This window comes from Durio zibethinus, chromosome 26 (assembly GCF_047325235.1).
Source record: "Durio zibethinus cultivar Kanyao isolate XHJ-2024 chromosome 26, ASM4732523v1, whole genome shotgun sequence".
Classification (NCBI taxonomy): domain Eukaryota; kingdom Viridiplantae; phylum Streptophyta; class Magnoliopsida; order Malvales; family Malvaceae; genus Durio; species Durio zibethinus.
This window is the reverse complement of record NC_143187.1, coordinates 933,975-961,521: the sequence shown is the minus strand read 5'-3', so window position 1 is coordinate 961,521 and position 27,547 is coordinate 933,975. Positions and strand designations below refer to the sequence as shown.

General features: G+C 27.8%; 4 protein-coding genes and 1 pseudogene across 8 annotated transcripts; 2 read left to right on the top strand and 3 right to left on the bottom strand.

Annotated features, from left to right (window-relative positions):
- Nucleotides 1–295: 295 nt before the first annotated feature.
- On the bottom strand, nucleotides 296–5,994 carry MGT1 (magnesium transporter 1). 3 transcript variants are annotated; one of them, XM_022858995.2, is made up of 7 exons: nucleotides 5,626–5,989; nucleotides 5,449–5,542; nucleotides 4,318–4,917; nucleotides 1,788–1,924; nucleotides 1,343–1,670; nucleotides 1,209–1,256; nucleotides 296–702 (listed from the first exon to the last, which is right to left on the bottom strand). In XM_022858995.2, the coding sequence occupies exons 3-7, from the start codon at nucleotides 4,909–4,911 to the stop codon at nucleotides 472–474; spliced, it is 1,338 nt and encodes a 445-aa protein (XP_022714730.1). In that variant the 5' UTR covers nucleotides 4,912–4,917; nucleotides 5,449–5,542; nucleotides 5,626–5,989; the 3' UTR covers nucleotides 296–471. The 3 variants fall into 3 exon arrangements, with proteins under 3 accessions (XP_022714730.1, XP_022714731.1, XP_022714732.1); XM_022858996.2 differs by having other exon boundaries at nucleotides 1,343–1,675; nucleotides 1,796–1,924; nucleotides 5,626–5,987; XM_022858997.2 differs by having other exon boundaries at nucleotides 627–813; nucleotides 5,626–5,994.
- Nucleotides 5,995–6,877: 883 nt separating this feature from the next.
- LOC111318504 (chaperone protein dnaJ 8, chloroplastic-like) lies at nucleotides 6,878–7,827 on the bottom strand (annotated as a pseudogene). Its single transcript, XR_016334232.1, has 3 exons — nucleotides 7,508–7,827; nucleotides 7,316–7,384; nucleotides 6,878–7,200 (listed from the first exon to the last, which is right to left on the bottom strand). The product of XR_016334232.1 is annotated as a chaperone protein dnaJ 8, chloroplastic-like (transcript).
- Nucleotides 7,828–10,309: 2,482 nt separating this feature from the next.
- On the bottom strand, nucleotides 10,310–11,369 carry LOC111318503 (chaperone protein dnaJ 8, chloroplastic-like). The gene is made up of 3 exons (XM_022921365.2): nucleotides 10,879–11,369; nucleotides 10,688–10,756; nucleotides 10,310–10,571 (listed from the first exon to the last, which is right to left on the bottom strand). Exons 1-3 carry the CDS (start codon nucleotides 11,080–11,082, stop codon nucleotides 10,395–10,397), a joined length of 450 nt encoding a protein of 149 aa, XP_022777100.1. The 5' UTR covers nucleotides 11,083–11,369; the 3' UTR covers nucleotides 10,310–10,394.
- Nucleotides 11,370–21,204: 9,835 nt separating this feature from the next.
- On the top strand, nucleotides 21,205–21,949 carry LOC111275423 (F-box/RNI superfamily protein). Its single transcript, XM_089755856.1, has 3 exons — nucleotides 21,205–21,257; nucleotides 21,305–21,312; nucleotides 21,572–21,949. Exons 1-3 carry the CDS (start codon nucleotides 21,205–21,207, stop codon nucleotides 21,817–21,819), a joined length of 309 nt encoding a protein of 102 aa, XP_089611982.1. The 3' UTR covers nucleotides 21,820–21,949.
- A 2,166-nt stretch (nucleotides 21,950–24,115) lies between these two features.
- On the top strand, nucleotides 24,116–27,450 carry LOC111318501 (ALA-interacting subunit 1-like). 2 transcript variants are annotated; one of them, XM_022921362.2, is made up of 8 exons: nucleotides 24,116–24,372; nucleotides 24,704–24,762; nucleotides 24,978–25,052; nucleotides 25,149–25,265; nucleotides 25,426–25,496; nucleotides 25,766–26,063; nucleotides 26,158–26,447; nucleotides 27,129–27,450. In XM_022921362.2, the coding sequence occupies exons 1-8, from the start codon at nucleotides 24,264–24,266 to the stop codon at nucleotides 27,187–27,189; spliced, it is 1,080 nt and encodes a 359-aa protein (XP_022777097.1). In that variant the 5' UTR covers nucleotides 24,116–24,263; the 3' UTR covers nucleotides 27,190–27,450. The 2 variants fall into 2 exon arrangements, with proteins under 2 accessions (XP_022777097.1, XP_089611066.1); XM_089754940.1 differs by lacking the exon at nucleotides 27,129–27,450 and having other exon boundaries at nucleotides 24,141–24,372; nucleotides 26,158–26,451.
- The last annotated feature ends 97 nt before the right edge of the window (nucleotides 27,451–27,547 follow it).

The window sequence follows — 27,547 nt, the reverse complement described above, 5'->3', positions numbered from 1 at the left end:
TTGAATTTGAGCTCGAAAACAAATAATTAAACTTTTTATCGAATATAAAAATTAAATTTATTTTTATATATTAATCAAATTTAATCGAACGAATTCGAATAACTCGATTTTTATCTCAAGTTAAGTTTGAATTACAAAAATAAAATTCGATCTAGTTTGAGCCAACTTTTAAATCTTAAATTTAAAACTGAGCTCAAACTCAAACTTAAAATTATATCGACTCAAACTCGATCGATTACACTCTTATTTTCTCGGATTAGCTATGGTATAACTTTAACCACACAACAAGAAAAAATTCAATAAAATTTCATTTCCTAGAGCTGAAGTTATTGTACAGTTAAAGATGTGCGACTGCAACAAAAGAATTGGCTCTAAAATGAGACCCATCTTTTTGGAGTTTCTCTCGTTCCATATACAGGGTACATAATTGATAACAATAATGATGGAAAAACTGCCTTCTCTTTTGTTTCCTTATAGAGGCATAAGTCTTCTGTACTTGAAGAACCACACAAAGCCACAAAATATGATGATCCCACAAACCCCAGTAACGATGAGGACCCACTTAAATGCATCTGGGTCATCAAACATAGGTATCGCAAAGTTCATGCCAAATATTCCTGCTACCACCCCAAAAATGGCAACAACAAATGTCGCGGTTGTGAGTAGCAGCTCAAATTGGATCAGCTGGTTTCGAACATTATCCTGCAAGCCAAAGTTTGTCCATAAAAATCGAAAGTCAGATGCTTTTTGACAAATTTGCACAATTCAAAGTTACCCACGTAGTATCAGAAATCATTACTTCTCTATCTAATCCTATTATAAAGGAAGAGATCGTCAGTAGCAGCAGTGGAGGGAAGGGAGGGGGTGAAATATCAAGAAACATGAAGAGAGAAAGAGGAAGGGCTAGTTTTTAGAATATAGTTGAATTCTAGGTCCTGCAATCATGTTCTTAGCGTCATAATAAAGTTGGCAAAGATCCAAAGCTTTCATCCTGTTAATTTTTCCAGTCTAAGCAATTTTCAACAAATGTGCTAATCAGATGGCAATCTAAGAATCAATATATCACTTGCCAATTGGATGCACAGTGCCAGTGTGGTGGGTGGGACCCTAATGGCAACGGGGCTTTGGGGTTTTAGCTTCTCCACTTTAGGTTTGTAGATAAATACTTCAGTAACAAACTTTTCTATCAAGGAGGAAAAATAGCATACCAGCTGAATGTTGATGAAATCCTCTGTGTCATCTATGTATTCCTTCAACTGAAACAAGAAGAAAATAATATTGTATCCATCCAAGAGAAAGGAAGATGAAAAAGATTTAGACTAGCAATAAGGGCTCTGCATACCGAAGTCAACTTATTTAGGGTGCTATCAATGAGAACAAAGTATGCTTCCAGTAACATCTCCAGCCCTTCTATATTTTCTGTAGTGCTCTCTGAACTCCTAATGCTCTCATGGCGGCTCCTTGCAATGCTCAAGCTTTTCTCCAGTTTGCGGGATTCGGGGGGTGAAGAAACAGGAGAAACTGGAGCAGAAAGAGAGAGGCCATCATTTGATCTGAATCCCATCAAAGATTGATCACCATAAAATGATGACTCCATCCTGCTCTTCTTCTCAGTAAGATACATTTCCGCCATATCTCCATCATCATCCATTAGCTGCTCTATCTCATCTCTAACCTAAAAGGATACCCAAAGAATGGAAAAGTGTCAGAAGATGCAAGGCTATCATTTACCTGCCAAAAAGAAGGAGAGAGAGAGAGAGAGAGAACAAAAAAAGAAATGCAAATACTTTAAAACCTTCTGAACTCTTCGAGTCAAGGCAACAAGTCTGCTCTTTAATCTGCGGACACGCTCCAAGTTTAACGTACTGATCTTTGATGTAAGCTCATCCAATAGTGGATATGCTTCAATTTCTAATTCTGCTGCCTTTGGAACATCAAATGAGTTACCAACATGCTCAAAAGTAAACAAATGCAAACAACAGAAAATATTGACAGTAAAAAAAGGGGACCCAGCAGTCCAACTAGTAGATTATGGACACGGTTAAAATACAATATTAGATGTCAAATTTTGATAGTTCAATTATCAGAGCAAATCCACACATTTCATCTGATAATTCCTCTGCATCCACCAAGATTGTTAAAATCCATACTCTTGTTCATACCTAATAAATACTTGGGAGGGCTCCAAAGAAAAGTGAAAAAATAAGATATCATAGAGGAGCTGTGTTTGAAAACATGTGACAGCACAACAAACTATAGTAAGAGCATGAAAGGTTAGGACACAGAATTTATAAAATATTCTCTCTATGAAATAAGGGTTACTGAGTGCTGTGACTGACTTGCGGCATATTGGGCTGGGACACAATAAACAACTTTATTTTAAGAAATACAAGAAAACATACATGTCATCCAAGTCATCTAAGATTCGAGAAAAAATAAACAAAAGTTACAGATCCTAGAAGTTCAGTATTGGCAATTAGCTGCCTTTCTTCCAAGCCAAGCAACCTGCCTGGGCAGGAATATTCACAGTAAAATTGCATATTAAAGTTTACTTCTTTGAATTAATTCATTCTCAAGCTACACAGATTTCAAGTGTCAAGGTTCTCATTGCTGTTTATTCAACCTCTCATTCTCATACATAAGAAGATTTCTTGCTAGTACAAGCAACAATTGCAGAGGTGTTCAACAATCCACTTTAGCAGGCCCCATATATTTTGGAATCCACCATGACAGGTGATCATGATTCTTTGGAAGAAGATACTTGATGGGAAAGGTCTCAAAACTCTGGGTTCTTTCAGTTGCTGTCCCCACTCAAAAAGAAATACTCAAATTCTCAAATTTTCAATATTCATACCATAGACAACTAAACTCCAGTCTCAAGAAGCTTTTTCCCCTTTGATATGTTGTTACTTCAACAGAATATAAGGTTGCTCCAGATAAAAAGTTCAAGAAAGCTAGCGAAAAAAATCTGCCATTGATATCCAAACGCATCTTCCCAGTTTCAAAACTTCATGATTCACAGCTGAAAGGATCGGGAAAGGTCAGAAGTCAACACCTAAAATGATCCAATCCAAAACAACCAGCTCGATCCAACCAACCTGCCCAGCAGCCATCTCTCTGGACAACCATATAGATGAAAGGTACTAGAATACAACTCATGTCAGTGATGTTTAGCTTCACCTACCAGTCAAATTTCTTACATCTTACAATACCTTCCAATTCAGAATCTTCAAAGGTAAATTTAAAAATATCATGGACCCTATCGATATCTATGTGTCTTCTAGTTCAAGGTGAAACTCAACCAAACCATCAAAATATGATGCTGGAAAGATATAGTAACTGAATACAAGTTCTCCAGAGAGCACTTTTAATCTCCAACATGGAACATCCCAAACTTAACAGTCATCCCTAACAGGCTAAAGAATGTGTATTTATGTGCCAGTCTAGTCAGATGAGACTCAAAAAGACCATAAAAAATATGGAGACTAGTTCAGCGCAAATTCCCCCAATGAAAATATTATTCAGTAACAAGGACCATGACAAAATTGAATTTTAAAAGAATCCTTAAAGAAATAACAAAGAAATATATCTTAGACTACAGTAAAGCTAATGGGAGAATTTGCTTAACAATCATGTGCATGTACACAGAAAAGATCTTTTGCAGCCAGGAATTTCAGTATAGCAGCCAAATAAAGCAAAAAGAAATGCTCTTCTCCACATCGTTTATATTAGTGTATTACAACCCAACAAATAACGATGAAAAACACGGCCAAAGGCAAGTATCAAGAACATGCAACATTATTTCATATGACTTGGTGTTATATGCCTTATTTATTTTCCTTAATCTTTACAGTAGCTAACCATCCCCAACAATCAAAAAACAAATCTGCAATTGATGTATCTTCCAGCCAAAATTTTTTTTAAGTCATCAAATAAAAATTGATACTTAATCACAAAACAAAAGCACATTATTTATATTAAGGGGTATGAAGGTTGTAACTTTTGTGGACAAAAAGAGGAGGGGTGGGAAGATGGAGAGAGAGAGAGGATGTTGTTGAGTCTAAAAATTCTAAATGTATAAAACTTTAATCAGTTCAAATAAAACCGATACTTGTTCATACTACACATGCTATTTTAAGGTCCAATCTCCAATTCATGAATTGGAACAAAAATTTTCAAGCCCTCCATTTTTCAGCAAGCTATATTCTCAGGTGAATGATTTTAGGACAACAAGTTTATATTTATAGAAGTACCATTTGTTTATCATCACTCATTTAATTCAAACACAATAAGACATTTTAGTCTCCTTTCACACACCTGTGAATCAAGGAATGTACAGGCAGCTTCCAAAGCAACTTCAAGAGCTCTAAACTCAAAGGGCAAATAATCAGGGGATGTGCTCCCATATATATTGTCAAAACCCCTACTGCTTTTTCTTCTGTTCAACTCAGGACCCTCTGATTGCCAAACCTCACCTACTCCAGTTGTTAGTCGCCTTTGTAGCTCCACAACATAGTGCAAAACATAGCTATCAAGGGAATTCAAGAGTAGAACCTCATCAGCAGTGATGATACACCGTATCTGCTCTAAATTTACAACGATAGCCTTCTCTCTACCGAGGATTGTTGAGGGGTAAACAAACAAAGGATCCAGAAGCCGTAGATCCCGGGCCGGTAGATCACAACGACGCATCATAGTGAACTTGTCAACCTCAATGATCTGGGAATTCCCAGATATATCAACACGGATCCAAGATCGAAGTCCTTGGCCCCGCTTCTTTAACCCCAATAAATCCATGCCTTGGAAAGGTTGGCGTCCAGAGGCAGATGCCCGATAAGAAGCATCTCTAAGGTTTACAGCCGATTGAGGTTTCGGCGGAAGCAGACGCTCTTTTAGGTCCGCCATTGACATATTATTCTGAAACACATAACAAAACCAGTTAATCACGACACTATAAAAACAAGTTCTCATAAAACCCTGGATAAAAAATGGCTTTAGGTCTTAAGAAGCCCACTTTTCCAACAAAGTCGAAAAGCTACTCAATTATATGTGTATACAAACGATCATAACCCAAAGACCGTTTTACTTTAAAGCCTGAATATCAATTTAATAATTAGATTAATCATCTTTGTTAATGAATTAGAAACCATAACAAATTTACTTTTTACGCAGCCTGAGATCGAAAATCTATTAAACCATGAATAATTCAGCAAAAGAGTGACAAAGTTAATCATCAGGATATCACCTAAAATGCTACTTTAAAATTAGCCTACTTCCCTCCATAGCCTTATAATTAAACTAAACAGAACCATAAAAAAATATAAATAAAATTGACAATAAAGAACAAAATCCATTAAATTCCAACTCAAGACTCAAGCATAATTAAAAAAATAAAAGAAAACAGCAACAAAAAATCAAATTGTTCCAAGGAGAAAGAAACTAGCTTACCTCGAATGAATAAACAAAGATTAACTCCCAGAGGAAGGTGAAGAAGATTTAATCACAGCCGTTGATTAATTAATCAAGTTGCAACAACAAAAAGCTGCGAATAAATTTTTGGATTAGTAAATCAAATTATAACAACATAAAAAATTCAGGAAAAAAACCCTAGATTTGGAAAAGTACCTTGGCAGCAGCGGATTATTGAGAAGAGGAAGATTTAGTGAGAAAGGTAGAAACTCCGATTCGATTACGAAATTTCATGTATTAATATTTTAATTTATTTATTAAAAAAAACTGTTTAAAAAGTTGAGGAGAAGCGGTGTAATTTTTACTCAATTAGCTAAGACGATAATCTTGATGAAGAATCTATGATTGAAAATTTTGGTTTTAATAAAAGAAAAAGGGGGGTTTCGATGCCAAGAGTGTTTTTGTTGGTTTTGTTGGTTTTGTTGGTCCTGCGTGGTCTGAATACTACGTCTGGGTTTGTTTGGGAAGCAAAGGATATTTGATTAGTAATTTTTAAGACAAAAAACATGCGGCTTTTTTTTTTTTTTTTTTTCTGAAATACACAAACTCTCTGTAAAAAAAATTAGAAAAGAAAACAAATTTGGTTATGGGAATTTATATATTCATACTTACTTATTTGATATTAAATATATGTAAAATATGATTATTATTTTATTATAATTTCTGTTTATATGTTATATATGAAATATTATATTTGTTAAATTTATATAATTTTTATTAAAATTTTAGATCACATTGTTTTAATATTTTTTTTTCATTTCATATCATTTATTTTGTTTAAAATTATCAAATTTACAAAAATCTTTTTTGCATAAAAAAATCACTTTACCTTATTTGAGTATTAATAAAGCAGTAATTATTTTTAAATTTTAGGAAAAGTATGTTTTCAGTATTAATTTAGGTTAACAATTAAAATTTAAAATCTATAACCTAAACTTTTTTTTTTGGCCGAAAAAGCCTAAATTTATAATAACAAAAGCAAGGGAGTTGTAAATTTTATAAATTAAAAAAAAAAAAAAAGAACTCAACTTTTAACTTTTTTTTTTAGTTTATATTTAATATATTATTAATATGTAAATTTATATACGGTTAGTTAAATAATATTAATTTATTTATAAAATTTTTTTAATTAAATTTATATATATTTATTTGATTGTTCAACCGTCAATTTCATTATATTGACGTCACTTTTGTGCAACGATCTCGTGTTTGGAAGCTTCAATTTTATAAGTCTTTTCTTTTTTTCACTTAATCTCATTTGATTACAATTCTATTAAGTTTTTCTTTATTTTATTTTCAGTTAATTATTGACACTTTTAATTATTTTATTTATAAAAACTGAATCTCATTTAAATCATTTATATCATTGCAACTGGGCAAACACATTGTTAATGTCAAATGATGTCTACGTGGCCAAAGCAAAGCCATCAGAAATTAATATGTCATTTTCGTTTTGGTATATTCCTTCCCATCCCATCAAATCAAAACTTGGATTTAAATTTTATATATAGAAAGGGAGAACCACCATTTTTGGTTCTAAATATACAGTTTTGTTCAAATGAAAGGATTAATATGGGATGAGTAGTCACGAATTCCAGCTCCTTCCCATCCCATCCACTCTTCCCACAACTCCCCAACTGGGTACTTCATTGGCTCATCGATTCCTTGATCACGATATGCCTCTAACATTTGGGACTCCTTCGAGTCGCCACTCAAATTACTCATCACAATCTGCAAATCACAATATCAGATCAACAATTTAATCTCCACACTACACGCAACAAATCTTAATGAAACCAAGAACAAATTAACACTACTGTCTGATAGAAATTAAAGATGAACATACTTCATAAGCTTTGTTGATTGTTTGAAACTGAACCCCACAATTGCTTTCCCTGCAAACGTCCGGATGATACTGAAATTATAAAAAAAAAAAAAAAAAACCCATCAATGATCAAATTAATGAAAACAAAATAAAAATTTCACTAGAAAAAGAAATGCAAGAACAAGGAAGAAAGATGGAATTGATTAAAAGTACCTGAAGGGCAAGTTTCCTGAAGGCCTTTTTGACCTCAGATTCAGAGGCACCAGAGTATTTTGTACGGATCCATAGCAGAATAAGCAGAACAGCAAACTCTAACTCTGTTCACAGTCTTCTTTTTTCCCTTTCCCTTGACTTGCATCCATGAAAAAGAGCCGCTCCCACCAATCATCCCGATAGCACTCGCCATAGTCAAAAAAAAAAAAAAGTCAATCCAAAACTCAAATCTTGAAAGCCAAAACAACCCAAAGCTCGAACCCTTGTTTTAAGCCAAGAAAGCTCCGAATCCAAATATGAGATTCTATATAAACCGATTGGCAGATAAAAAGAAAGCAACTTTATGATTGATAATGGAATTGGAATAGAAGAACTACAGAAGGAGGCACTGTTTAAATATAGAGGGAAAAGTGCAGGGTAGAGAGAGGGAGAGAGAGGAAGGGTCCTTATCCAACGAGACGTACCGGCTGGTGGGTGGCCGCTTGCTGCGTGCTTGGTCCGAGAGAACTTTGTTTTGGCTATTTTATGATTATTTTATTTTATTCTATTATTAGTACCAAATTTTTTAAGTAATAATCAAGAAAGTTTTATTTTAAGGTACATTCCCCATGTTTTGGTATTTTCAATTATTTCCTCTATCTTAGAATAAAACTAAACTAAAACTTTATAAAATATATAAAATTAATTATTCTATTCAAGCACATACATACTTTGTTTTTATTCTTTGTTTCGTTTTAATTTTATGTTAATTATTCTTGATTAAATCTACGTGTTAATATCAAAGCTAACTCATCTTAAAGTCATTAACCTATCCTGTAATTGCCCCCGAAGCCATGCATGAAGCTTGGTGATTTTTTTTTAATTTTTCATTTTCGGATTAAATGGAAACTACCGCTAGATTAAGCTTTGATTATTATGATAGATGAATTTAAAAACCAAAAGTATAAATGCTTAATTGCTGTAGACCTACACATGTACTAACCTGAGTTAGATTTGGATAAAACTTTTTAAGTTAAATTTGATCTGACTAGATTTATTATTTTATTTATAAAAATTAATTTTTATTTAATTTTAATTCTTAAACATCTTTAAAATGTTATTAAAATATTAAAAAATCTATTAATATATAATATAAAAGTAATATTTAAAATATTAAATAATAATAAATTTAATCAAATTTTTAATTAGATATGATACTCTAAAATATAATACAAAAATAAAACACAAAAATGATAAAAAAAATACATGAAGATAATATAATTTAAAATTTTAATAAAAAATATATATAAATTTAATAAAATAAAAAATATATTTCATTTGATGCGAACTATAATATATAACTTTTATAAAAAACATAATATAATTATATAAATTATTTATATTTTACATGATACATACGAATCTTTTTTAGAAATGGCCAAATTTAGCCACGAGCAAACCCCTAAAGGTTATCAATTCCTAACCTCATCTGATCAATGAATACTTTTAAGTTCAGTGTTCTTAATATGAGCAAATAGTAGTAAATAAACAATCAATAGAATCATAGAGGGAAATAAATTCTCTTTACCTTTTTCTTTCCATATGCAGTAAAACTAAAATAAATTAAGAAAAATGAGGAAATTAAGATAGTCCTGTAATTTTTTCTCCAAATTCAATAATTTTAGAAATAAGAAAGAACCACTCATTCAATTTTAATCATTTATATCATTACAATTGGGCAAGCACATTATTAATGTCACATGACATCTACGTAGGATGCATTGTAATATGCCATTATTACATCACCAATCTTTTCTCGTTTTGGTGTATTCCTTCCCTAACCCCATCAAATCAAAAATTGGATTTGAAATTTTGAAGTCGTTTTATGTTTGGGTCATTTAAGAAAATTCTTAGCCAATGGACCAAAACAAAAGAAATGGCCCAAAACCCGCTTTTCCTTTCGGCTTCAGTTTGCCCATTGCTTTTTGCACGCTCTTTTTTACTATTTTCTCATGATTGATTGTTAAACTGTACGTTAGATTTGCAAATTGTGTGATCAACATAAAAAAATAAAAAATTAACTTTTGGTTTATGAAATTACATTCAAAAACTAATATTTAACAGGTTCAAATTTTAAAATTTAACAATTATAATTTTTATATTTTATTCTTACACTATGACATTTTTTGTAAAAAAAAATTAAAAAAATGTAAAAAAAAAAAAGGAAATAAGTTGAAAGCTTAAAATTAGAAATATTCATTTAATTTGTTTTAAATTTAATTATTTAAAATTAAATTAATTAAATAATTTTTTTTGTTGAATCAAATTTTTTAGTTTCAAAATTTAAAGAACAAAATTAATTTAATCAATGGATTTAATTTTTAAATTAATCAAATAATAAATGCATTAAATTAAATTATTTTTTAAATTTCTAATTTTTCATATTTAAAATAAATTTAATGAAATCATATAACAAAAAATTCAAATATCAAACTATTGAATTAAAAACTTTAAAAATTTATAAAATAAAATGATGAAATTTATATATTTTTTAGTTTTATATATAAACTTTATAAGATTTCTATTAAAGTTTTGATTAATTCAATTTTTTAGTTTAATTAATAAATAATTAAAATTTTTTAAAAATTATTTTTGATAATTAATCGAAATTAATTTAATAATCAATTAATTAATCAAATTAAATCAATTTAATCTACTAATTCAATTGAAAACTAATTTTGAACATGTCTAGAGTTATTAGGGCAAGAAATGGAAGCATCAATTGGAGCATCAATAAATTGTTCTCAGCTTAAGCCACATACATACAAAGAAAAATAACTCGTCCCACAATCATTTTATATATACAAAGGTACAACCACCATTTTTGGTTCTAAATATACAGTTTTGTTCAAATGTAAGGATTAATATGGGATGAGTAGTCACGAATTCCAGCTCCTTCCCATCCCATCCATTCTTCCCACAACTCCCCATCTGCGTACTTCATTGTCTTCTCGATTCCTTGATCATGATATGCCTCAAACATTTGGGACTCCTTCGACTTGCCTCTCAAATTACTCATCACAATCTGCAAATCACAATATCAGATCAACAATTTGATCTCCACACTACACGCAACAAATCTTAATGATACCAAGAATAATTTTAACACTACTGTCTTATAGAAAGTAAAGATGAACATACTTCATAAGCTTCATAGATCGTTTGAAACCGAACCCCACAACTGCTTCCTCTGCAAACGTCCGGATGATACTGAAATAAATTTTAAAAAACAAAAAACCCATCAATGACCAAATCATTGAAAACAAAATAAAGCTTTCATTAGAAAAAACAATGCAAGAACAAGGAAGAAAGATGGGATTAATTGAATGTACCCGAAGGGCAAGTTGCCTGAAGGCCTTTTTGACCTCAGATTCAGATGCACCAGGTTGGATCCTGAGAGTTTTGTACGGATCTATAACAGAAGAAGCAGAACAGCAAAATCTAACTCTGTTCACAGTCTTCTCCTTTCCCTTGCCCCTGACTTGCATCCATGAAAAAGAGCCGTTCCCACCAATCATCCCGATAGCACTCGCCATAATCAGAAAAAAAAGTCAACCCAAAACTCAAATCTTGAAAGCCAAAACAACCCAAAGCTCGAAACCTTGTTCTAAGCCAAGAAAGCTCCAAATCCAAATATGAGATTCGGTATAAAACGATTGGCAGAGAAAAAGAAAGAAGGTTTTTGGTTGATAATGGAATTGGAATAGAAGAAATTCAGAGGGAGAGACTGTTTAAACATAGAGGGAAAAGTGAAGGGGAGAACGAGGAACGATCCTTATCCAATGGGGCGGACCGGTTGGTGGGTGACGTGTAGGAAAGTCGTATTTTGCGGGGTTGGTGAGAGGAAGACTTATCCACTTGCGGCTTGCTTGGTCCGAGAGACTTTTGTTTTGTCTGTTTTATGATTATTTTATCTTATTCTATTATTAGTAACGAACTTTTTGAGTAATAATTAAGAAAGGTTTATTTCAAGGCATATTCTCTATGTTTTGATATTTTCAACTATTTTTTTTATCTTTTAATTTTTTTATTTTTAATCCTTTTTGTTTATTTTTTCTTATTTTTTAAAATAAATTCGAAGTTAAATTATAGGTATGATTCTCTTATTCTAGTCCATTATTTAAAAATAATCCAATAAAAACTAAAAATTAAAATTTGGAGTTGATAAAATTATGATGATTGATTATTATCAATAATATACAACCAAAAATACTTGTACAAAAAATTAATTCAAATTATAAGATAAATACTTATCCACAATATAACAGTAAAAAATAGTGTTCAAAAACAAATAAACCTAAATAAATGTTAAGAAAAAATTACATAAATTTACCCATTTATGCTTGAGAATAAAACTGAAAAAGATCTGGTTTGTGATTTGACACGTTGATGTACTGATGCACGTGAGAAAAAAACGTTTTCATTAACCTCGTGACTCAGTTCGTGACCGATGGACAAGTCAATTGTTTATAGATATCAATTAAAATTTATTTAATTATTAAATTTAAAAATGAATTAGTTATATTTTTTAAATGTAGAACTGAAAAAGGTATATGTTTTCTGGTTTTTTTTTTTTTTTTCTCTTGAGAAGTTTGTTCTATATATATATATATATATATATATTTCTATATATAAAAGAGATTGGATAATGTCAGTTATTTACAAAAAAAAAAAAGAAAAATTCGTTACTGTAACTGATAAAGTTACAAGGGAACCGTGATTTGGTTGGAGTGGATAAGAAGATTTACGTGTTTACACGTGGCTCACATGCGTTATTTCAAAATTAAATCTGAATTGATGCGAACTTTCGTCGTATCTACGGCTTCTCTGGCACATCACATCAGGCTTTTTTATTTGATTTTCTCAGTCAATGTGCACGTTAAAATCCTGCTACTTTAACACCACTTGAAAAGCAATCAAATTGTTTAAGGTGAATTTGAACCTTCCAATCAGGTCATTTGATTCAATCAGATTTTAATACATTTTCGTAATCAAATATTAAATTTTTAATTTTAATAATTAAAATGTAATTTCAAACAATTTTAGATAAAAAAATTTTAAAATGTGAAAAAAAAAAGTTAGGAGTATGAGAAATTAGTTTTTTTTTTTAATACTATTATTGTTGTTTTGGGTGATTTCACTTAAAAAAAAGGCTTAAATATAGAAAAATTATTTTAAAAAAATTAAATAATTATTAAAATCTCAATCATTTTATTACAATCATATAAACCTTTCAATATTAATATTTATCAAATTAAGTCTTTAAGCATTTTTTTTTGAATTAAACTTTTAATTAGATAAAAATAAATATTTACAGTTAATTAATTTTTGTTTAATACAAATTTAATCTATAAAAATAAATGTTGAAAATTTTAATTTGTTATAATAAAAGAATAAACATTTAAATAATTATCATATATATATATTATATTATAACATACATAGTTATCAAGTAATATTTGCTGACGTGGATACTTAAATGGATAATTTTTTTTGACACATAAGATTAATTTTTAAGATTTCTTATTATAATAACACATAAGATATTTATTAATTTTAAATTATTTATAAAACATATATTTTAAAATTTATTAAATTATCTAAAAATTTTAAAATTTAATCAAAAATCAATTTAAATTTTAATGAAATTCTTTTCTCTTATACATCATCTCTTTTTAATTTAAAATTAATTTTAAAATAATTTATCTTTAAAATAATGATAAAATAATAAAAGCAAACCATATCTATATCTACAGTGAAAACTTGAGGAAAAGCCCACCGACCATTGCTCAAATCCTTAATATACGTTTGATCCTCAATGTAAAATTACCTACGAACATCATTACCTCAATAACGTGTTATTTTATATTTCAACCATTACATTAAATTTTTTTTCTACTTTCTTACCCAAAATGAATAGGTAGAAAAAATGGAAAAAAATAATGAATATTAGCAAATGGTTACTTCATTATACTACTAAGCATTTCTCTCTAAATTCATTCAATCATTGGAAAAGCCAGTTGAGCAACCAACTATTTTCTAATGTTCAGGATTATAGCTCAAAAGTATAGCTCTTTACAACTAAGATAGGATTAGATAAACATCTACAAATTGGAAAAAATGATTTGGTGCACCAATGAGAAGGGGATCAAATGAATAATGCCTCTAACCATAAAATAACTCTAGCTTCATCCAAGTTAATTTATGCATTAGTTTCATCCACAGCTGGTGAAGGGACTTTTGTTTCTATGGAGTTTATTTCCATATTGGAGACATCAGTACTTTCAGCCTTAGGTTACTGAGAAGCTTCAGCATCATCATCTTTCGGTTGCAGTGAAGGAGCTTTTGTTTCTAGTTTGACGTATCCAATCTGCAAACTCATACTGCAAACAAGTGTGGTTAAACGATTAATTGGTGTAGCAAATGAGATTGAATTTTTTTAGTTCTTAATTTACATATGTTGAACATCTATTCTCTTAATCAATACATTCAATCAGGTAATATTTTTTATCTTTCAACTCTTTATTTATTTAATATTTAGAGTATAAATTTAGTACAAAAATCTCAAATATTTTTATTTACTTATTTTAGTCCATAATCAGATGTAGTCATGTGCAGGCCAGTAAAGGAATCATAAAAAGGAGCTGTAAAATTTGGCTCATTGGTTTTCAAAGAAGTTGATACCTTTATTTCGAATTTTCAAGGCACTTTTGTCTTTTTTTTTTTTTCTCTTGATTTTAGCTTCTAAATATTTCTTAACCTTTTTAAAATTTTTAGCTTCTAGGCAAGGAATGGTTTTAGAAACTTTTTTAAAGTACCCACCTCTTGGACATTTTGCTATCAATAACATGTGCCAAATTGTGGCTGTTGGTGTCATCAAGATTGTTGAAAAGAAATATCAATATAGTGCCAAGGTCACCAAGTCTGCTGCCAAGAAAGATGGAAGAAAATGAAATAGCATTTGGGATAGATTTATAACAAATAGGATAGTTGTATTGATTTTGATAATATTTTTATTTAGTATTTATATGACAATTTGGTGACTCTAGAGATTTAAGTTTATATGATTATTTAAGTTTATTATCTTTGACCTATTAATTCAATGAGACTAGATAAATGAATTAGCACCTTGAAGAGTTAATATTCATCAAAACAAATATATCCAATAATTAACTTGAATTGAAAAATATATGGATAAAAGAATTTCAATAAGCAAGTCCATATATGATAGTCTCACATTACCTTTTAATGAACTACAATTTCTCTCTATGCATACAAAAGATCAATGAGATGACTTTTCTTATCAGACTCAAAAATAAATTCAACTCTTTGAATGATCAAATATATACTTGAACCAACCCTCCCAACAACTACGAATATGTAATTTAAAGGAAAATCATATGCAAGTCTCTTATAGCCACCAATTTAAAAAAGAATTATGTGATGTAATTCAAATAGGTTTTCTTTTTAGTATCGAAAATCTACTATCATCTTAATTGTATTTGAAACTTATTTTAAAGCAAAATTAAGACAATTTAACATTTCTACTTCTTTTGGGTTTGTAAATTTTGAAATTTGAAAGTGAAATAACCAACCTCGTAGAACTATTTAGTGTTTGAGCTAATGCCAAGGCCAAAGTCAATTTTACTCTTATTAATCAACAATTTCCATTTTCTATAAAAGGTATAGAGGTATTAGGAAGAATTCAAACCAGTACCAATCTAATATAAATAAATAAATATATATATATATATATATATATTATAACATACAAAGTTACATAGTAAAAAATTAATATACATGCTTTGGTGGATGATTTCTTTTTTTGACAAATAAAAAAATTTCTAAAATTTCTCTATAATGACACCTAAGATATTTCTTAATTTTAGGTCATTTATAAAAAAATATATATTTAAAATTTTATTTAATTATCTAAAATTTTCAAATTTTAAATGAATGACCACTTTTTATATATTATTTAATTATCCAAATATATATATAGATAAATTTTAAATTAGTAACAAAATCTAATTTAGATATATTATTTTTTAGGATTTTCTAATAATCTAAATAAATATCTTTTTAAATTTAAAATTTTCATAGATATATTATCTCTAAAATTGATTTATAAAATAATTACATTTAATAAATTATTTAAATTCAAAAAGAAAATCTATGAAAAATTAAAAATTTGTACAAAATTTGAATTCAAAAATATCAAATTTAGAATTTATTTTTCTTTTTAAATTTAGCAAAATTTTAAGAATATATATATATTTATATGCATCATAAATTTTAAATACATATCTCCACTAAAATTGATTGGATTTATCTTTTATTATTTTGAATTTAAAAGACAAGTTTTATTTTTTAATTTCCTTATCATTAGATTATTTTAAAAATTCAATTCCAGTCACAATTATCTATTATTTTATTGTTATTATTTTCAACTCTATATCTGAAATAACAATGAAAGGCGTCAATAAAAATTTTTTATCGTTTCACTCGCAGTCATAGTCACCCATCATTTTTTTTTAGAAAAATAGTAATTTGTAACTATATTATTTATATGTTTGTGAAATAATCAGTTGATTTGTGTTTTATTAGATGATTTCGCAAGAAGAAGTAGAGATTCAATCATCTAAGATAAGAGTAAAAGACTAAGAACTTCTTTTCTATATTCAGTTACTTTTATATCAATTATTTTTATATCAATGTCGTTTTTTCTACAAATTGAGTAGTAATTTGATAATTAATAGTAACCAAACAACAAAGTATCATATTATATATAATATAAATGACCCATTAATTATTACTTTGTATAAAAATTTGTAATTTTCTATACTTCCTCCTCATCAAATTCATATTTTAAATTTGATCAATTTTTTTAAATTAAAATTATTTTTTATTATGATTTGATATCTTAATTATATTTGTTTATATTTTATATAATTTTCAACATGTAAATAATTAAATAATATTAATTTATATTTTTATTAATATTTAAATAAAATAAAAATAATCTGTGCATCACACGGGTTACAAATTAATTTAATCATAATTTATAGACTTTTTTTATAATTATGCAATAAAAAAAAGGCTAATTCGATTCCTTTTATACTTATCCTAAACAAATTTTCCTGGAAAGATCTTGATTTATAAGGCCCTATTGTGGTCAGGACAATAAGAAAACTAGCTACTGATTTTATATATTTTCTTTGAAAATGATTGAGATTTTCGTTTAGACCACTATTTTAAAATTTTTAATAAGTTGGGATGTTACCTTCTAGATTTTAGTATTTGTTTTCATTCTAAGTTAGGCATTTGATATTTTGTTCAATGATTTAGTTTTTGGAGTCTCAACCCTAACATTACGATCTTCATCAATTTAAAAAAATCCTAATGATAACATCAAAAGAAAAAGAATAAAATTAAAAAATTTTATTTTTTATTTTTAGATTGTAACCTTTTAAACTAAAATAAAAGATAAGTATAAATTTAATATCAAAGTTCATCAATAACATGTTAAAATACATGAAAACGACAGATCAAAAATTTATTTAACTGTTTTTTTTTTTTTTCATAAAATAAGAGATGGAGCGGTAAGATTCGAATTCTTATTTTATATATACCTAAAAACTTGAAATGAACCAAAACAGTCTTCTTCAGAAGTAAGAAAAATATTGAAGAAGCAAGTTGGCCAACTCCCTTCTGCTTATCTCTGTGGTTATTCCAAAATATCCTATGGGGTGTTTGGTAATGCCATGCTCACTTGATCCATAGAAATCTACATCATATAAAATTTTAGAAGAAAACTAAACTAAAACTTTATAAAATGTATAAAATTAATTATTCTATTCAAGCACGTACATACTTTGTTTTTATTCTTTGTTTCGTTTTAATTTTGTGTTAATTATTCTTGATTAAATCTACATGTTAATATCAGAGCTAAGTCATCTTAAAGTCATTAACCTATCCTGTGATAGCCCCTGGAAGCCATGCACGAAGCTAGGTGATTTTTTTTTTTTTTTTTTCATTTTCGGATTAAATGAAATCACATTTTGGGCCATCCAATATATTATTTAATAGGCCATTCTATCTTTGGGCCATCTCTGCTTGATTCTTCATTAAGCCCTTTTTGTTTGTTTCTGGGCCAATGTTTAATTGGTTTTTAGGCCATAAGCTTTTTAGGTCATTAAGTTTTCTTTGAGTAGGCCATTTGGTTTAGTTTTAATTTAGGCATTTAAATTTTTGTTTTTCAGCGTTGGAGTGAGAAAAACATTAAAAAATATGAAAATTAATTCAAAATTATAGTGTTCAGTTCAATTTGGATTATTTTTTTATTTAGTTTGGATCAAGTTTAGATATTAAATGTATATATTATATTCGGATCGAATTTCAAATCAAAGTAAAAAATTTTTAAAAAAATTAAATTGAACCGAATTATATATTTTTCTTAGTTTTTATATATTTTTTAAATTTTTATAAAATAAAAATAATAATTTTATGTCAAAATCTATTTAAATATATTAAAATTTTATATTAAAATAGTATATATATAAATTAAAAATTAAAAATCGATAAACTGAATTAAATCAAATTGATAAAATTTAATTTGATTCGGTTTGGATTAAATGAAGATTTAGTTTACATTTGGATCGGATTTTAAAATTTCATAATATTTTACAATATCTAAAAAAATCAAACTGAATCTAATTCGAATCGAACCATCATCACCCTTGGTTCCAAGATAGTTTCAGAATATCGGGTAAAACAAATATATCTATTGACTATTGAATCAAAATTTAGCTGTAAATTAAAATATATGTAATCTTGAATTATACAAAGATAAAAATTGTAAATCTCATATTGTTATTTCTATATTTTAGACTTATAATTGATTAATTATTATGTAATTATTGTATATGAAATGCTCTATTATTTCGATATTTAAAAAATAGTGAACATAGGTTAAGCAAAATTGTACAATTAGAAAAATTGAAAAAATAAAGGAATAAAATAGAAAAAAAAATTTATCTTAATCCTAATCTAGAAAGAGCTAGGACTGAACAATCAATCGATTCGATTAATTTGGTTCGAAAAATTTTAAAATTGATTTATCAGAATTAATCTACAAATAAAATCAAATCGATTGAATAGTACTAGAAATTTGAGAAAATCAAATTGAATTAATCTTTTCAGTTTTGGTCAATTTCTTCAATATAATCAGTTATGATTTCTTATTTTTTGTCTTCAATTGGTGTTTCATTCATAAAATCGTAGATTTCAGAGGAAAGTGTGATCCCTAAAAAAATACAATACCTAGGATTTTCTTTTATTTTTAGGACATCTCTTGTTCAGATTCGCTTGTTTTATTGGGAAGAATCCATATATATTAAATATTGAATAATTACTATAATCTCATTGGTATATATGATAATAACTTAAATAATCTAATTTTTAATTAAAGGGGATTATTCAATATATTTTTAACCAGAAAACACCTTGAATAATTTTTACAAAAAATTAAATGGAGTTATTCAAGGTGTTTGTAGCAAAAAACAAATTGAATAATCCTCTCATAAAAATTGAAGGGAATTATTCACAAAAACATTTTAAATAATTCTCTCCAATTTTTAAAGGGAATTATTTAATGCATTTTCTATAAAAAAAAATACCTTCAATAATCTCTTTTTTTTTTTTAGATTATTTAAGGTGTTTTTGATAAAAAAACACACTGAATAATTCTATACAAAAAATTGAATGAGGTTATTTAAGACGGTTCTCGCTAAAAATGTCTTGAATAATTCCTTTCAATTTTTTGACTAAAGGATTATTCAAGGTGTTTTTGACAAAAAATGCCTTAAATAATCCAAAAAAATATAGGAGATTATTCAAGGCGTTTTTAGTTTTTTTTAGATTATTTATAGTTTTTTGGTTAGAAAACGTTTTAAATAATCTCTTAAACCTTAAACCTTAAAAATTGAAGATTATTCAAAGCCTTTTTGGCCATAAAACATTTTGAATAAACCTCATTAAATTTTTAATAAGGGATTATTTAATGTAATTTTAGTAAAAAATGCTTTGAATAATTCATTTCAATTTTTTTACTAGAGGATTATTCAAGATATTTTTTTTGGCAAAAACGTATTGAATAATCATTCCTTTTTTTTTTAGGATTATTAATGATATTTTTGTCTAAAAAAGGCCTTGAATAATCCCTTAAACATTAAATCCTAAACCCTAAAAATTGGATATTATTCAAGATATTTTTAGCAAAAATGCCTTGAATAACATTTCATAAAAATTAAAGTAGATTATTGAAGGCTTTTTTAGCCATAAACACCTTAAATATCTTTACTAAAATTTTTGTAAGGGATTATTTAAGGCGTTTTTAGTAAAAAATGTATGGAATAATCCCAAACAAAAAACGTCTTGAATAATTTCTTACAAAAAATTTAATAAAGGTTATTTAAGGCATTTCTGACAAAAAACGCCTTCAACAATCTTTTTATAAAAATTTTTGAAGATTATTCAAAATATTTTTAGCTAGAAATGCCTCGAATAACTCCATTCAATTTTTTCTAAAGGATTATTAAAGAGGTTTTTCATGCTAAACACTATAAATAAATCAACTTTTTGACTAGAAACACCTCGAATAATCTCATTCAATTTTTTCTAAAGGATTATTAAAGACGTTTTTTATGCTAAACGCTATAAATAAACCAACTTTTTTATCAACAAAAACTTACAACTGACTTGTGTTCATTTTCAAACATACTTTTCAAAATGGTAACAACTATTTCACAATTTTTTATTTAGGTCGATTTTGAAAATGATGCTACTTTCTCCTCATGGAATCCTAGAATACCACAGGAAGAGGTGGAGTTTTGATTCCGGGACTTTAGGTACTATTGAAAATCTGTCAGTTTTTCTCGGAATCAGATTTTTCTGAATCAAATATTGGAATCAAATATCTAATAGTAAGATTACATGAGAAAATGTGTAGATTCTCCCATAAACACAAGCTTCATAAACACAAGCTTTATATACAGTAAATTTAGTCTAAAGCTCTAAATTAGTCAATAATACACAATACATAGTAAGTTTATGTATTAAATAATATCAATGAGCAACAGATAAGCTTTATAAAGTCTAAGTCAGTGAGCAATACATAAATTCTAAATCAGTGAGCAATACTCAAATATAAAAGATAAAAAAGAATATTAAAATTATATTAATAAAAATATAAAATATTTTAATAATATTTAATCAATTTTTTTAGTCAATTCAGTTCATAATCTTAAAACTGAAAATCAACCGCTTAAATCGATTTAACCGAAATCCAAATCAATTTAATATATATAACTGAAAAAATCAAAATTGATTTAATTTATAGACCCATTTTTGATCAATTTTTTTGATCAAAATCGATTTCTGCATAACCCTGGAAAGAGCATTGAAACTGACAATGACCAAAGCTGAAACGGTCCCCTAACTAAAATCCCATCGAAAAGAGAGAAATGGATTAAATGTTGGCATTCCATCCCAGTTATCAATGCCAATTGCCATTCCTGATTACCCTCTATATGACCTACTGCAAGTTGCCCAATACTTCAGCACTATTTGGATTTGTGCTTGGGAGATAAAGCACACACATGGCAAGAACATTTACTAGAGGAGCACATACAATGAACTCCATATTTTCCAAGTAAGTTTTTCCACTTTTACCCCAAATAGCCAAGTTATATCTTTAAGTTTAATGAGTTAAAAACGTTTGTCTATGATCTTTTTAATATGGTAGTATTTTAATCTTTGTGTTTATCTATTTCGTATCGTCTTTTAATATTTGTTTTTAGTACTAAAATACTTTAAACACCCGAATATTTGACTCCATCATAAGTGCATGCATCTTTCAAACATAAAATATTTTATTGGAACCCTCTTCCCTTGAATCAAAATTAGATATGGCTGAGCATGTTTAATTTAATTTTTCTTATTGCATGATGCTGTATTTGCATTGAGAAAACAGGCCAACAATAAGAAAACACTACAGCAAGGGCAACAGTTGTGCTGATACAATACGAGATTCCATGAAGGTGGAGGCTGAGGAAGTGAAGAAGAAGAGCATGGCGGCAAATCATGATGGAAGTTGCTGGGTTCCTCACGATCGGACAGGGATATATTATCCCAAGGGCCAAGAGAAGGTGATGGAAGATGTTCCTGCAGAAGCTGTGAAGGAAACTGGGATTAATTGGTTTGCAAATGCATAGATCTGTCCACGGATCAAGATTATATCCCGATGTTTTATTGGATTAGGTTTTTTATAAGAATTTTATTATCAAAGTTAAAATTAAATGATTGTTTTAGTATATAATATATATTATGTACTAGATTATAACTTGTACGATGCACTAAATAATTTTACTTATTTAATATATATATAAATTAATTTCTTTTTAATTTATATTCAAATATTTTAAACTCATAGCATATATAAAATATATATATATAGTTGTCACTAAAAAATAAAATTTCTAAAAACAGTAAAAAAAGTTTGTCTTTTCTTTAGATATTTTTGTTTACAATAATATTTATACACCTGTAAGATTATATTAAATAAAAATAAATTACGTTTTTATTAAAAAAATAAAAATATATATTATTGAATGATAAATTATATAATAAAATAAATATTAACATACTTTCACTTTAGTAATCTTGAACAATTTATTATGTAAAATATGAAAAATGTAAGAAAATACATGAAAAAGAAAAAAAATAAATTAAAAATTTTGTTATTTTTCATAAGAATGAAATTGTAATAATAATAAAATATATCTTAGAAAAAATTTATAAACAAAAAAAATTACAATAGTAATAGAATATACCTTGAAAAAAAGTTACTGAAAAAAATAAAAAAATTGATATATAACACATTACATTTGTAATATTAAATTTGTAAAAGAATTTTTTAGTGGCAAATAGGATTAAATAGATAATTTTTAAATTAATTTTTTAAAATTTAAAATAGATATAATAAGTGATAAAGATAATATTAAATTTTTTGTATTTATTTGAACTATAAATTTAGTAATTAGAGTTCAAATGAATATAATAGTTTTGATTATCTTATTATTTAAAAATTTAAGATGAAAATTTTTTGAAATTTCAAAATATTACATAACGTTACTTAAATTTTTAATATCTTACGTAAATTTTTTAAATCAAGATAAAAATTATTATTGAAAGATTTAAATAAATTTAATCTTTATAATTTTTAAACATGTTTGAAAGATTTTAATAATTAAATAATTTTTTAAATAAGGTTATTTGGTAAATTACTAAAATTATTTATTAAAAAAAATCCATATTTCATATTTTTAATTTAAAAAATATATCTCTAAATTGATTTGATTTTCAATTATAATTTGAATAATTTTGAAATTTGAATAAATTTAAAATTATCTAATTTATAATTTAAAAAAACTATCTTATTTTTTTTTTAAAAATCTTACATGTCATTTAAAAGAATTGTCTATATAAGTGTTTATGTATGTGGTTATATAATATATATATATATATATATTAAATTTGATTTTTAATTATAATTTGAATAATTTTGATATTTAAATAAATTTAAAATTATCTAATTGTAATTTAAAAAAGCTATTTTTTTTAAAATATCTTACGTGTCATTTAAGAGAATTATCTATATAAATGTTTACGTGACAAATTTGTTTATGTATATTGTTATATAATATATATATATATTAAATTCCTTTTTAAATATAACTTTTAACAAATATTAAATTTTAATAATCATCAAACTGTATTTTATAATAATTTTCACCCAATAAAACTCATCTTATAATTTTATCACTAATATCATATTTATCATTTTTAAAAATATAAATAAAAAATATTTTCATTAAATTATATATAAATATTTAAAAATCTATTAAAAATCAATAAATTTATCGATTCAGTTATTAATTTTAAAAATAAAAAATCAACAAATTAATTAATTAAATCATTTTATTTAAACTAAATAAATCAATTTAATCGAATTTAATTGATTTTGATCAATCAAATCGATTAAAATTGATTGATAATCACTCTTAAATAAATTTTTTTTTTGTTTATTTTTAACAATTTTAATAAAATTTCATGTAACTTCAAAAAAATCATTTGATTTATGAGATTATTCAGTCAACCCTTTTATTTATCGATATTGAATTAGGTTCAAATTGTTACCATCAGTTTATTAATTAAGGCATATAAAATAGATCCGGCCATTTTTATTATGATTAGGCGTCACTCTCCTACAATTTGGCTTAGTTGGCATTGCAGGCTTAAACCAGTTATCCACGTGTCATAACCCTATAGGTTTACTAACATAACAACGCCTACACTAGCACCACTGAAGATAAAAGAAAACGAAGACTGACCGTTTGACCGGTAGTTTCTCTCGTGCAAACGTTTTTTTCCTCTCATAACCAACTTTCTTATTTTTCCTTTTTTTCTTATTTTTTTAATTCTTCTTTTGAGACTAAAAAAAAAAAAAAAAGAAACCAATAACAAAAATCCTCCAATAAAAAAATCAAAAGAAAAAAAGGAATTTCGAGAAAAAGAAAAAGAACAAAAATTGAGATCTGATAAGAAAAAAAATAATATTTATATCTGGGGAGAGGAGGAGGGAAGAGTAAGAGTGGTCATGGAGATGGATACCAACGGAGCCACCACGAGCTCCGCTGCTGGTGGTGGTTCAACTTCAACCTCTGATTCATCTTCAGCGGCCAAAAAGAATTCCAAAAAACCCAAATGTATGTTCCTTTCTTGCCCCTTTCTTGTTAATCTTTGTCACCAATATCTGCATTGCCAGATTGCTTTTCTTTTTTGTTTTTTTTTTTTTTTGGCTTTACCTTCGATGAACCTGTTAAAATGGGTGCAATGTGGCTATAATACCCAAAACAAAACAAAAAGGAAAAAGAAATTCTGGGTTTTGCTTACTGTTACTGATCATTGTTTTTTATTGAAGATTTTATATTATGTGTTTATATACTTTTTTTTTTTTTGTATTTCATTTGGAAATATATAGTTTTGAAAATCAAGGGTTGGGTTTATGGTAATTTTGTTTTTTTGTGTGGATTGCAGATTCTAGGTTCACACAGCAAGAGCTTCCTGCTTGCAAACCTATTCTTACACCAGGATTGGTATGTTTCAAACTATCGTTGTTGAATTTGAATTTCCCTTTTGGATGCATTTGACAAAGTCTAAAGAAGAGATAGAATTTGAAAATGCTAGAAATCTTGTGATTAAATCCTTAGGAAAGCTGAAGTTTTTATTTTTCTTTCACATTTGTATTAATGAAAGCTTGCATTTTTCTTAGTTGTTAACTTATTTTATTTCATTTTTGTGGGGTTTTCAGGTCATTACAACATTTACCATCATTGGAATCATCTTCATCCCAATTGGACTTGTTTCATTGTCTGCATCGGAGCATGTAGTGTATTCTTCACTGTTTAAAAATCTCTAAATGTGTTTGTTCCTTGCTATTGATAATTGTTGAACATAAAATCTGTGCTAATTTATCGTATAGGTGGTGGAAATTGTGGATCGCTATGATGAAGGCTGTGTTCCTTCTAATTATTCCAATGATAAGCTTGCATATATCCAAAGCAGTCGAACTAACAAGTCGTGTACCAGGACTTTGAGCGTTAGTCAAATTCCTTCTCTATTTTCTCATTTATTGTGTTCAAGGAATCCCTGCCCTGAATCTCCTTTACATGTTCTTCTATTCCACATTTCATCTTAACATGTCCCTTCTGCTAAAGAGTATTAATCTATATCCTTTTCTTTTCCATTTTTTTTTTCAGGTTCCCAAGCTGATGAAAGGTCCTGTTTTTATCTACTATCAACTTGATAACTTCTATCAGAACCATCGCCGGTGTGTAAAACTTATTTGAAGAAATGTTCTATATTTATACTTATTTATCGATACCATGTTTGAGTTTAATGAATGTTTCTATTTTGTTGCGTTTCTAACTCCTGATTTAGGTATATCTCTTTCATGAAAGATTTTGTAGTGTTTCTTATGCTTCTAAATGCTAATTAGGCATCTTCCTCTTTTTGTACTTGACTTGAAAACACTTTTCGATATTCTTAGTTTTCATCTTAAAAAACTCTTGTTACATTTTTGTGGAAAAATGCTTGCAGTTATGTTAAAAGTCGAAGTGATAAACAGTTGAGGAGCAAGGCCTATGAGAGTGAGACAAAAAATTGTGACCCTGAAGGTATTTCACCAGATGGTCCAATTGTTCCTTGTGGCCTCATTGCGTGGAGTTTGTTCAATGACACATATGGATTTTCTGTGAAAAGTAAGATGTTAGAAGTCAACAAAAAGAACATAGCATGGGACAGTGACAAAGAGAATAAATTTGGATCTGACGTTTATCCAAAAAATTTCCAGATTGGAGGGTTGATTGGAGGTGCAACACTGAATTCGAGCATACCTGTGAGTCTCGCTTGTTATGTTTCTCGTCTCATACTTTTTTCTTCCTTGTCTTTGTTCCTTTTGGCTGAGATTTTTGCTCTTCTGCATGCAACAGTTAAGTGAACAAGAGGATCTGATTGTTTGGATGCGTACAGCTGCACTGCCAACGTTCAGAAAACTCTATGGGAGAATAGAGGAGGACCTCCAAGCCAATGAGCAAATAACTGTTGTAATACAGAACAATTACAACACCTACAGTTTTGGAGGCAAGAAGAAGTTGGTTCTTTCAACCACAAGTTGGATAGGTGGAAAAAATGATTTCCTTGGCGTAGCATATATTACTGTAGGGGGGCTGTGCTTGTTTTTAGCAGTAAGCTTCATACTTCTTTATGTTATCAAGCCAAGGTGAGTTAATGGTTTTAATTTTACCTGTTATTCCTCATGTAGTAAAATTTATTGATAATGTAGAATTTTGTGTGAACATTCTTTAGGAAAGTAATAAAGAATAAGTATAAAAAGTTGTGTTATTTAAAATTTAATCATAGGCATGAAAAATATTACTTAGAATATATTAAATGTAAGTGAAGCTTCAATGAAAAACAATTTTCTCTTCAGAAAATATTTCCCAGTCAAAATATTTTCCTTCTAAACTGCTTGACTAATGGCTAATGACTTGTGAAAAAAAGAACTTGGTTCATTGCTTTATGTTTAATTTGAGATTTGGCACATTATACTAACTTTTCAATATCATAAAGCAGCCATTTTATTAAAATATTGACTGAAATGTCTTAATTGCTTTGATTATATATAAACTGTGAGTTTTCTGGTCTTTCTGATTGTGGGATCATATATCAAAACTGAAATGAAGAATAGAAAATGGTTTCTAAAACTAAACTGGCCATGCTTTGGTGTTTTTAATAAGATCCTCTTCTCTTCTGTAATAGTTACAAAGATCAAATGAAAAGAAATGGAACTGTAGTATTCAATTCTTATGATTGGATAGTTGCCTATTTTCCTTTTTTATATTGTTATTCATTTTGTTTTAATCATGTACTTTATTTGAGGTGGATCTTTTGCGTTGTGCAGGCCTCTTGGTGATCCATCCTACTTGTCTTGGAACAGAAGTCCAGCAGGCAATCCAACTTAGGATTGCTATAAACTGTACTTCACTTATTCAGTTTCTTATAAATCCATCTCATTCTACACGTACTTGTTTTTGTCTGAAAACTTCCACATTTAGTACGTAGATTTCCACAGTATCATTAATATGCATCTATTGAGAGTGCAATTACTTAAACCAACCTTGTGGTGGACAGATTTTATCTTGATCGACTGCTTGCTGCATTAGTATTTTCCAAGATGGCTCATTTTGTTCCTTACAATAAAACATCTGATGCTTCTCATGTGATATTTTAGAAAAGTTGTTAAATTATGCGGTGTTCCAAAAGTCATCGCTTCCATCAAGTCTATACTTGATGGCGATTTTGTTGATGGCGCGACTACCA

Coding starts and splice junctions, on each gene's coding strand:
- MGT1 (XM_022858995.2), bottom strand. CDS start 4,911: ATGTCAATGGCGGACCTAAAAGAGCGTCTGCTTCCGCCGAAACCTCAA. Junction 1,925..4,317: donor GTACATTCCTTGATTCACAG/GTGTGTGAAAGG, acceptor GATGTTCCAAAG/GCAGCAGAATTAGAAATTGA. Junction 1,257..1,342: donor CCCTAAATAAGTTGACTTCG/GTATGCAGAGCC, acceptor TTCTTGTTTCAG/TTGAAGGAATACATAGATGA.
- LOC111275423 (XM_089755856.1), top strand. CDS start 21,205: ATGGCAAGAACATTTACTAGAGGAGCACATACAATGAACTCCATATTT.
- LOC111318503 (XM_022921365.2), bottom strand. CDS start 11,082: ATGGCGAGTGCTATCGGGATGATTGGTGGGAACGGCTCTTTTTCATGG. Junction 10,757..10,878: donor TCAGGCAACTTGCCCTTCGG/GTACATTCAATT, acceptor AATTTATTTCAG/TATCATCCGGACGTTTGCAG. Junction 10,572..10,687: donor CGATCTATGAAGCTTATGAA/GTATGTTCATCT, acceptor TGTGATTTGCAG/ATTGTGATGAGTAATTTGAG.
- LOC111318501 (XM_022921362.2), top strand. CDS start 24,264: ATGGAGATGGATACCAACGGAGCCACCACGAGCTCCGCTGCTGGTGGT. Junction 24,373..24,703: donor GAATTCCAAAAAACCCAAAT/GTATGTTCCTTT, acceptor TGTGGATTGCAG/ATTCTAGGTTCACACAGCAA. Junction 25,266..25,425: donor CGTGTACCAGGACTTTGAGC/GTTAGTCAAATT, acceptor TTTTTTTTTCAG/GTTCCCAAGCTGATGAAAGG.